This window comes from Parasteatoda tepidariorum, chromosome 8 (assembly GCF_043381705.1).
Source record: "Parasteatoda tepidariorum isolate YZ-2023 chromosome 8, CAS_Ptep_4.0, whole genome shotgun sequence".
In the NCBI taxonomy this organism is placed as follows: domain Eukaryota; kingdom Metazoa; phylum Arthropoda; class Arachnida; order Araneae; family Theridiidae; genus Parasteatoda; species Parasteatoda tepidariorum.
In genome coordinates, this window is record NC_092211.1 from 90,274,171 (window position 1) to 90,285,744 (window position 11,574).

Sequence of the window (11,574 nt, forward strand, 5' to 3'; positions counted from 1 at the left end):
GTGGGCGTTCTCCTCGATGTCGCCAAACACAGATGTGGCCATCATGATGCTGTATACAGAACCTCGTCCTTGATCACACCATTGGAGACGCTCTGTCTTCTCGGCTGTAAGTGATGTGGGGCCGCTGAGATCCAGCACGGCGTTTCATATGGCCGTCATGAACCCATCAATTCCATATTCTGCTAACAGTCATGGGATCTCGACCAACGTGAACGGCAATATTTCGGTATGATAAACCGCAATCCCGGAAGGCAACAATTCAACCTCGTTCAAACTCAGACACGTGCTGGTAGGCATTTCTCCTTAGTACATGAGGCTTAGCAAAAACTTTTTTACCCAACAACAACGATCTGACTCATCAACATAACATGCTTTATCCGTCCTGTCAACTTCACGATCGTGGTGAGTCGCCCTCCTGGTGTAGCAATTTTAATGACCAGTACTGTACGTAAGTACGCGACAAAACAAGTACTCTTTATACATAAAAGCAGTTGCAACCATGGAATTATTTGTTCTTCACACTCGTCCAAATGTTCTGTCGTCATTGGCCCTCTGCTATCACATATAACACGCAAAGGTGAATCGACTAGTTCAATGCGAAATAAATGATTCTGTAGACAGTCATGCCCCGTTAAGTCATGCCATCGCAAGCCTGAGTGGGAAAATTTCTAAAAGTCTTTTGATATATGAGTGATGTCAGAAGTTTAATGGAATGGAGGCTCGCTTTAGTTTTGGGCTTTTGGAGAACCGCATCTCCTATTAGCATTCATATCTGCCATCTCATTTCCATAAATACTGCAGTTTGAGGGTACCCATTGAAAAGATATCTGGTGGAAAAGTTCTTTTATGATTTCCTAGCTCTGCTTGACTAACATGCTCTTACACTCTTGATAAGAGGAGATGGCCTGCATTGCTGAAGTTGAGTCTGAAAGGATAACTGCTTTCTTGTAAGAGTTCTGTATCAATGATAGTTGCTGAAGAGTCACCTGGATGGCTTTCAGTTCTCCATCAAAATGCGTGGAGTATTCAGGTCCAACCGCACATCAAGGAAGCTATAATCCAAACAGTTTGTCAAAAACAACAGTGCCGGTTGCAGTGCTCTTATGTCATTGTATTGCTCAAGGGGAGAGAGAGAGAGAGAGTAAAAAGATGGGACGGCAGCAGCTATGCACGTTATATATTACTGTTATAGGCGAATATATATATATATATATATATATATATATATANCTGGTTTTTTATGCAGAGTTATATATATATATATATTACTGTAAAAAGAGTCGTATACGTTCGCTGATAGAACTTTCTAGTAGACTTATTTCCGATTTTGATTTGATTTTCTTGGTTTAGAATTTGAACCTATGCCGAAACTTTCTTCTTCACGATTTCCATCTTTTCGCGAATTATTTCGCTCTCTTTCTTGTCTTGACAATTGGCCTAAAGCTTGATAGTTTGATGATTCAAGAATTCTCTTCTCAGGGTACACATGTAGGGCAAATTACATTTTATTTTACAACTGGTGTTGAACAGCTTGTAAATATGGTCGATATGAATTCCTCACCCAGCTTATACAGACCTCAGTGTTGACGTGAAATAATCTTGGTATTAGATTAATCATGAGTCCCTTTGCCGTCAGGTTAACCGTGGGAGGTTTTTCTCTCCATGTAACGTAAATGCAAGTTAGTTCCATCAAAAAATCGACCGCGAAATCAAATTTCTCCCAATACTTGATCCAGGAGTTCCCTTGTCTTCTGGATTGAGTTCAAAATGACAAGGCTACAGAGTTGAGCATAAGTAGTCGTCAACTTTAAAAATTGATCGGTTGTTCAACGACGGGTATACTGAGAATTAAAAACTTGCTTAACTAATGTGAGAAAATCCAGAATGTTAAATATATCGAGAAAGTAGTTCTTGAAATATAAAATTTTAAATAATGTATTAATTTTCGAAACAATCTAAAAAATGAATGATTCTTTCACTTTATAATTCCATAAACATTTTGTTACCAGGAAATTAAATATAAGAACCATTGTTCTTTCAAGTAAATAAAGTTTTTGATTCATGCAATCAAAAAATAAATGTAACTGCTGTTATCAACTATTCTTTTGATTCTTCCACTATAAATGTTGAAGATTCCCTCTACCATTCCAGAAAGCTGAATTACTGAAATGATCTAAGTTTAGATGAAGGCGTTTCTTCGCATCTTATATAATACTTATGTACACATAACATATTGTACTACATTTACATTTTGTTCTTTTTTAATACTGAATAAGTGCATTTTTTCTCCTAGGTGGATACATCGGAGTGGGTATTTCGTTGAATTCCTTTGTACATGTCTGTACGTATACCTACTATGCTTTATCAGCGTGTGGTCCTAAAATACAGAGATATACCTATCCAAGAAAGATATATCTTACTTTTGTGCAAGTAGTAAGTATATGCAAAGAAATCACAAAACAAAATAATTGCAAGGCAGGTTTAACCTGAACTGAAATGCTCGAGTATTCATTCTTTGTTAAAAGGTTTTCTAATGGGCCCTAATCGTGGGAGATGCCGGAATTTGCGTACAACTGAATATGAGAGTCATATACACTCTGTTATATCTACGAAATGTTAGAAGAGTTTTCAAAATATTTATTTGATTCTTGCTTTGAAAAAATATTTTTGAATCGGTGATCCATGAGAAATATCCTTTTCAATAAATGATTTCTTTTTAATGAATCACACATTTAATTTTTGAGTATTTCACCAAAGTTTGGGTAAAAAAAAGCCTAAATTTTTTAAGTCAGCTTATTTTATAATAATTTTATCCAATTTATGCAAAGATAACTATCCTTTTTCACCAGGAGATTTTTTTTTTGCCATTTAAGTTTGACACCCTAAGGTATTTTAATACCTTGACCTCGAATAGCTAATTTTGAATTGAAATTTATTGATTATCCAAAGAGTATTAGTAAACCAGGTTTATATTTCATATAAAAAATATCCCGACTCAAGAAATTATTTTACTTAAGAGTCAGAAAGAAAGGGCTGTTTTTTTATGCAGAGTAACATAATTTAACTAAAATCTCGCAATACTGAACATTCACTTTGTTTTCCTACACATAAAGTTTGAAAAAGCTCATTATTTCAAAATTCATTCGCAAAAAAATAATTTACGTGTATGCATGTTACTTTAACAAAAGCTTAAATTTACCTGCTTTTGAAATTTGAAGTCGGTTAGTCAAAAAACCATGCTATTTTTTCGATTAATTTATATTATTAATTCATAAGTTACCAGCAATAAATTGTTACTTCAATTAATAGTTAACATTTTTTAAACTAGGTGGTTTAAAATTTAACTGAGGGTTTTCAGAGGTTCGGTTCGACTCAAGGGATCCAAAGGAAACCTCAAATACACGTGATGCAGATCACGGGGTTAAGGTGATGGTCTCTGCTAATAGGTGGCGCCTTACAAATAAAACCATAAGTTTTATAACCCGTCGTTGAACAGAAGATCCAGCTTTGGGTTTACGACTACTAATATTCAACTCCGTTGCCTTGTCATTTTGAACCCAATCTAAGAGACAAGGGAACTACTGGATCAAGTATTTGGAGAAATTTGACATTTGCGTTACATGGAGAGGAAAATCACGAGATCCTCCCACGGTTAGCCTGGACTCTAACCCATGATCTACTGAGGATATTTCAAGTTAGCGCGGTCAGTGCGAGCTGGATGCGAATTTTGTATCAAAAAGCTATCACTGGGATTCGAACCCGGTTCATCCCATTGGAGGGCGAACTCTCTATCCCCTGAGTCACCACGGTTCAGTATGGAGGATTAGCCGAATAAAATTCGTCCTTAGACTTATATATTTCCCTCCCCCCCCCTTGGATTCAATATTATTATACTTGTAGTGTCCACAATATTATACTTTCTTTCAATTTAACTTTCAACGAAACAGCAACTCGATTCCTTGCAATGATGCTTCCAAAAAAAATTACAACCAGCGATATTTTCCCCAATCATAGCCAAAGATTCAAAACGTGTCAAACACTTTCATTATGTTTTAGTAGTAATTTTTTAAAATTTGTTTTAGGTTCACGATCAGTTAAAATTTTTAAATTAACTCTTATGGAATGTTAAAATTACAATTAAATTTGAACAAAAATCACAACAGTCCTTAGAAGGTTATTCCCCTGTCGGGCATTGGGAATTATTTTTTTCTGGAATATTAAGCCTACTTGCACATCGTCTCGTAAGCATAACATAAGTTGCACCGAAAGTTTTTTAAATTTGTTCCCTCCTCAATTGTTTACATTCAGTTAATCATCCATCTGCACATTGAAAAGGGATTTTTTGTAATAAAAATTTTGAAATCCCTTAGTGCGGAAAAGGTTTCTATTGTAAAATAAAAATAAAAGCGGCATGCAATTTTTTTAAAAAATTGATTAATATCTTCCGTTAGTGCCTCGTACTTAATATCAATAAAAAAATTTTAAAATCGTTTAAATAGGCCAAAACATTTGAAATAAAAAGGCTTTTTTTTAATGCTTGCTGGATGATTTGAATAACTTAAATAAATTAAATTCTGATCCATAATTTATTTTTTATACTGAATATACATACAGATTTCTATATAGAAAAGTGTCATTTTTCTTTATTGGTTTAAACTGTGGTCCATCCCTTTAACAAAAAAAGTAAATAGCTGGTCATCATCCTCATCAATAGCTTGACAGCCCATGGTGGGCCTTGGCCTTCTCAAGAGGTTTTTTCCAGTCTAACCTTTTAAAAGTCGATCTACTTAAAGAAAAATAGATACAGCAATGATTTTCAAATCGTTTCCATTCTCAGTGATTTAAGCATTTCCGATAGTCATCGAGTGAGAACCTGATGGGTAAAATACATTGAGTTGTAAAAATATTCTCCCTTTCATTCGAAGACGATAGGAAGAACGTTTTAACCAGTCCATTTTTGACAATTTCTTAAAATTCTAATTTGCCTCTTCTGTTAACATCTGTTATACATTTAAAAATCAAACCACTTTTTTTCATATCCGACTCAGTTGAGATGCACATGCCATTTTCAAGTGCTTTGTTGTTTTTCACTCGTCTTTCTTCAATCCAGACATGTTTGAAAGGACACAGTTTATATCTGCAAAATTAATTAAAAAAAGAAAAACATGTTTCAAAACTGGGAGCGCATTTTCCCAAGGGACCATTCACGCTGCACTCAACCACCTTTCAAGGAAGAAAAATAATCAGAAATTTCTTGCGTTTTAATATTTATAGTTGAGAGTGACGATTTTTATTTTTTCATTTTCAGATTCAATTTTGGATTGTTTTAGGATACATCGCGTGGGGCCTTATTTCAGGATGTGAACATTTAGACAAGGGTGCCGGAACTTCTGTAATATTTTTCTCAATATTGATGATTTTATTTGCAAACTTTTATGTTAAGAATTATAAAAAGAAACAATGAAATGCATTTCTGTCTTTATTATGTTGTTCTCATTTTACAGGTAAGTTCAAATTCATTCACGCAGCAATCGATTGCCTTTAGAAATAACGCGTGAAAGAAATCCCTGGTTGGTACTTGCTTTTACAGTACGGTGATTTCATGGACGTCGCACTAGAGGCTATAGGTACAATGGGCTATAGGTGACGGTCTAGGAAACATCCCTGAGGATGATCCGAAGACAGCATGCATACGTCACATCTCATTTTACAGGGAGGACACATTCACACACCATACATTAATCCGCAGATCGTTATTTGGGCCTGAACCAGAAAATGATCAATCTCCCATGCACCAGAAATATTGATTTGTAATGGGAACTTGGAGGTCTTTGTCACGCCGACAGAGTTAGCGTGCACCATTTTGCTCACTGATACTCTTTGGGCAGCTAGGATTGAACTCATGACCTCTCAGACAAAGCCCAATGCTCTGTCAGTCAGGCTATCCCGGCTCCACTCGTGCTAGCTTAAATAACTCTTACGCGAGATCGCACACACGAACCGTATGCAGTGAGAATGCTGCTTCATAAAAAGATTTTAATAGTATGGATGGTTAATCATCTAAACAAATCCTAGAGTTTACGCCATCGTCAAAAGGCGGATAAGTTTAAATTAATATATTCTGGAGTGCTTTCTTAACAGACAATTATTTTCTAACCTCCTCAACATTTTGCATGATTTTGAGTGAAAATTCAGTAATTTATTTGGTGTTGATTGTCGCATTTCGTTTAAATTTATAAATCTTTCAAGAAACTTAGGATATCGGATAAAATCTTAATAGTAAAAATCTTCTACAATGTCGAACTAATTCGCCTTGAAGAAAATCTCGGCAGTGGGATAAGCCGGAAGTTTTCTGAGGCTCGTTACGGTTTCCGGGAACTTGAAGTCGTTTGCACTCTGTTAATTATTTACACATTGAAAACGCTTAATTAAGGACAATTATTGATAAAAGCCATCAATTATGTCGACTGCTGTTGCAATGGCAATGTCCAGTCTGGGAAATTGTCGCTTTGCTTTTCAAGCGACACATATAAGACGAAATCGTAAGATGGTTCAGTACGAGGTTGTTGTTGTTGTTTCTAATGCTACTTGCCAATATCAGCAAGCCTGCTTGGTGAAACCGAACAAATTTTAGGCAAAGGGTGCCTTTCTTGTGTTTCAGTGGAGCCATCTTTTGCCAAGAATACCACTTCAGCCACACATTCGTTACACTCCGTTTATAGGCCGGACCTATTTATACATCCATTCATTAATCCACTGACCTGAACAGAGAACGATCAATCTCCAATTAAATACCTCTAGAGGCATGATTTGTTGTGGTAACATGGTGGACTTTGCGCCCAGACAGATTTAACGTGCATCCGCCACCGTTTTGCTACACGGAGAGTCTTCGGCCGGCGAAGATCGAATTCACGACCTCTTGGACATGTTCCCAAAGTTCTACCAGCTAGGCTATCCTGGCCTGTTCGCTACGAGATAAAATGGCCATTTGAAACCACTCTTGATGTAAGATAATTCTAAACCAATCACTCGATTAGGAAAATTTACGCAGCTTTTTTGTCAGTTCGTTGTCTAATGAAACGAAACTTAATAAATAATTAAATAAATTCATATATTTGCCTTTATTATAGAATTCCAAGTATGTTAACTTTGAATTATGCCTAATAAAATATTATTTGAAACATAATGCGCACAAAAAAGAGAAAAATCGTAGAGACATAGAAACAGAACTATAAAGGCATCTAAAGTTAGCTTATTATTGTATCATGATAATCTTTTCAAGTGGGGGAAAAGGGAATTTAAAGAGCTAGCGGGCTCCACCTCCTGCTAGCTAACCATGAAGATTGCGATGCTTCGTAAGCCATGTTCGCTTCACTTATTATTAAGTTGATCCCTTTTGAAATGTATTTTGAAATGTAAAATCTTAAGAACGTGAATCAATTATTAAAATCTTCAAAACCAATTCTTTTTTTTAAAATTAAAATTTTTAATAAGTAATTGACTATTGAAATAATTTTTCTTAAAAATTGAAATGTATGAAACTTAATAGAAAAACTTTAATTAAGACAAAACAATAATTATGCTTTTAAAAAGCGACAATAATTATTAAAGATTTATTACTTTGTTAAAAACACAATCATAATTTTTAGAACTTTGAGCTATCACTACAAAGCAGCCGAATGATCTAAGTATGACAAGATTGAAATAAATGACGTGCAACGGAAAAACTTGTTGACACTAACATTAATTAGGTTTTTTTTTAAAAAAAATTTAATATTAAAGATTAAGGACTTTTTTAAAGCACAATTATAAATCTCAGTAGTTGGAGCACTGTCAGGCTGTGAAATGTCGTACTCTTGAGAGACCCACATAAAGTTGTGCATGGCTGAAAATTGGTTTAGTCAGAATTAAAAAGAATTTTTTTCTAACGACTGGCTCTGAGATTTTTTTATAGTCAATGATAAGACCAGACGTACTGAGAATTGTTTCCGCTTAAGAGAAAAGTGCATTCTAGACGTATTCTGGGAATAAAAAATGTGTCAGCTTCTTCTATTAATCGACCACTCGATTATATTTCCTTTTCATTACACAGCATTAAATTTCTAAGTAACATAATAATAGAACCTTTTTTGATGTGTGATGCTCACCAAAATCTCCTCAGGATAACTAGGTTGATTTTGTGAATCACTTATAGTATCTCCTATTTCGTATATTTTTGCGTTTCCTGGCGAAAAGTTTAATACACGATCATTGAACATCATTGAAAAATCATTTGTGACAGTTAATATTGCTCTACCTTTAAGTTGGCGTGCTGTAACTGTACTTAATGTCAGAGTACAACTGTAGGATAACAAATTTCTGGAAGCACTTTTCAATTTCTAACATCCAATAACTAGTCTGAAAAAAACATTTGAAAGAGCACATATTGTTTTGAGTATGATGAATAATAGGAAATTTAGCCTAACATGAGATGTTCCTTCAGTAGGCTGGTAGTGGGAATCTTCAGGAATCACAGATAAAACTTGCAAAAAATCACTCTCCATCAGCACAACTTTCTCCCCAAATAGCTTGGAAATATTAATTCTGTCCTGTAAGAATCTTTCTCCCTCTAAAGAAGCATACACATGGTTCATACACACAGGATCTTCGTTCCGTATAATAAAACAATGCATTCTTGTGCTGTAGGCTTAAAATTACGTGTTTAAAATTATTGAGATATAAATTGTACAGTTCTTCCTCCACTTAAAAGAGTATCTGCGTTTTCAGTCGACGCAACAGGAATGACTGCATTGCCATGGATTATGTGCAACAAAATGTTGAATATATAAATGCTTTATCAATGCTAGTAGACCTATCCAAGAAGAACAGGTCTTGAGCTTAATTTTCATAAACTTCATTCAACGCTGTATACACTACAACGAGTAGCTGTACATTTAGTTTCTCATAATTGTACTGGCGATTTTTATGCTGTTGTAATTTTCAAATCATGCTGTTAAAATCTGTCAGTGGCTCGAGAAAAAGGCTACAGCTTTATATGGTAAGCAATTTGGTAAATGAACCTTGTGAATTCCTTCAGCCGCCACAGATTCAGTGGCGATGTCATCATTTCATTTAAAGAATCATTCTTAACTTGAAGTTAAACAATATCATGACCTTTACAGACATATTTGTATAATATGTATGCATATGGATACAATATGCATAAAGATATTTGACTGAAGCATGAACCTCAGCATTTATGTGAACATTAAATTTCATAGACAACCGATGGACAATCCATTTCAAATTTCAATATTTTGACAGGTTTAGTAACACTTCTTCAGGAGACTGGATAAAATTTTTTTAGGTAGTCACTTAAAAATCTTTTGGAACGTTTTCAGTTTCCTTCTTCATGCATGGTGAATTTGGATTCAGTGTGCCACAGGTTGGGAAAGTCTAGGGTAAAGAGTTCCATCCGGAATTTGTCAATGTCATTTTTGTCCTAATTTCGGAAGTAGAATTTAATGTCAGTAATATATGTGCGTGAGGTAATCCTCAATTTTTAAATTTAATAACTTAGATGAATGATATAATAATGGCAAAAATATAACGCTTCTAAATAACATCTAGAAGTTCTGTCAATTTGATTCTGAGTACTCTAACAACACTGTCGGGTTTATGTTCAGGACTCTGGCAGCTTTGTAATGCATTTAAAATTTCAGGCCAATTCGGATTGCATGTAAAAGATATGAAAAGATCTGGCGTCTTAAGATATCTTACAATTGTCATACCATCCTGGTAATTTTGTTGCATGGAGCTGGAAGATCATTGAAAGATTGAGAGCAGAATTATAAATTTCCCCAGCATTATGTAATTTGAGAACACATCACTTTGAAGAGTCATCATTGAACTGTTAAAAAGGCTTTCCAATACTATCAAGAAGGTTTAAATCGTGTTGAGTAGTAAATCTGTCGGCATAGTATTTAAATGGAGTAACTCTGAAACGCTTGGGGCAGTGCGTCGCTACTCTACGTGCTCCATTCCAATCACTCTCTCTTGCAGAAAAAAGTAGAGGGCAAAGTGCAATAAATCATATGTGAAAATAATTTTGCATACATCGCCAACAGGATAGATGCACAAATTTCGATTAGATGGAGGTTCTCCATTTTCTGTACCACGAGAATTGTTTCTGTTATCTCTGTTTTTGAAGTTGGAGCATTTTATATCCCCAAATCAGAATTGGGATCTTTCTATGAATATAAATTTAATATCTGTCGCAAAATTTGATTAGATAAATTCATGCAATGAGGGAGATGATGCAACAAAGAGATTGCTTTGTTTTAATAAATTATCTAATTACTCCATCTCAGAGAGTAAACATCCACTGTTGTTATTGATGTGTCTGTCAGTAGATTCAATAGAATCGAAAACATACGACTGCCCATATTAAGCTTTGTTTTTATCACTCGCATATAACGTCCTTTGCATAGAATGTCCTTTGCATATAATAATGTATGATTCAATTATTTTTATTTTGATAAGTTTAATTCCCATCTGAAAGGGATCAATTAAATTACCATCAAAATTGCAAACGTGGCATTCCTCTGAAAGGTTCAATTCTGTTTTTTGTAATTTTTTAAATTTTTGTTTTATAAAGATACAACATAAAATATTCGTAAAGCATGAAAAAATGTTAGAAAAGTGTGTAAATAATAAATTATATGTAGAAATATTACAGAAAATAAATACGAAATTTTGATAAATGATTTTATTTTTTTCCTTCTGTCAGCATTACAAAATCAGCATATGGTACTTTTTGTAAATGTGTCAATACCAAGGATATTAATACAACTATTTATGGTGCTTAAAATTCGAGACTGGTGAAAAAGAATTTATAAAAAAAATCAAGAAGAAAAACATAAATTAAAAACAAAAATATAAATTAAAAATAAATTTAAATTAAAATAATTCAAGCGTATGGACGACATAATAAGTTAAGGGATGATTCCTTGAGGAAAAGTAAACTTTTCTCGTGAAATTATGTTTTGACACCATGAATACCGTTTTTCTTCTGAAAATTCAATTCCAAGAAGAATTCTTTTTCCATTAGCAGAAAAGCATAGAAGATTCCTTCGAAAGAGTTATCATTAGACTGATGACGTAAAACCGTTTCACATATTGTATTTTTTTAAATAATTCAGTAATTAACGATGACCTCATACATAAAAGTGGTTTTGATCACACAAATAATTCCATATTAATATTTTAGAGGAAAAGTTACCCGAACCTTATTGCAATTCCGTAAGAAAGTTTGAGCAAGGAGAATTTTGTTAGGAATTATTAGTAATATCTTAAAAAGTATCTTGGGCTTGGGTGAACGTGTACTTTCCGGCTATGATTCATCAACGACAGTAGTAGGTCGATCACAAATGTGATAATATCTCTGTTTATACTTGGTTGATTTGCATAAAAATTAAGTCAGTATGCCCTTATTACTGTCTACATGCAGATTAGCAATGGGTGGGGGTCGAATCAGGTCTCCAGAGTGCCAAAAGAAATGAAGTAGGCGCTCAATTTTTAAGTATATATATATAT

At 34.2% G+C, this 11,574-nt stretch overlaps 1 protein-coding gene across 2 annotated transcripts in view; it reads left to right on the forward strand.

Moving 5' to 3' along the window:
- The window catches only part of LOC107442154 (very long chain fatty acid elongase 4), a 45,994-nt gene extending 40,524 nt beyond the window's left edge, over positions 1-5,470 (forward strand). For both annotated transcript variants that reach the window (XM_016055639.3, XM_043045594.2), the window contains 2 exons: positions 2,294-2,433; positions 5,309-5,470. In XM_016055639.3, coding sequence (XP_015911125.1) covers positions 2,294-2,433; positions 5,309-5,464 — 296 coding nt within the window. In that variant the 3' untranslated portion in view covers positions 5,465-5,470. The remainder of the gene's footprint in view (positions 1-2,293; positions 2,434-5,308) is intronic.
- The last annotated feature ends 6,104 nt before the right edge of the window (positions 5,471-11,574 follow it).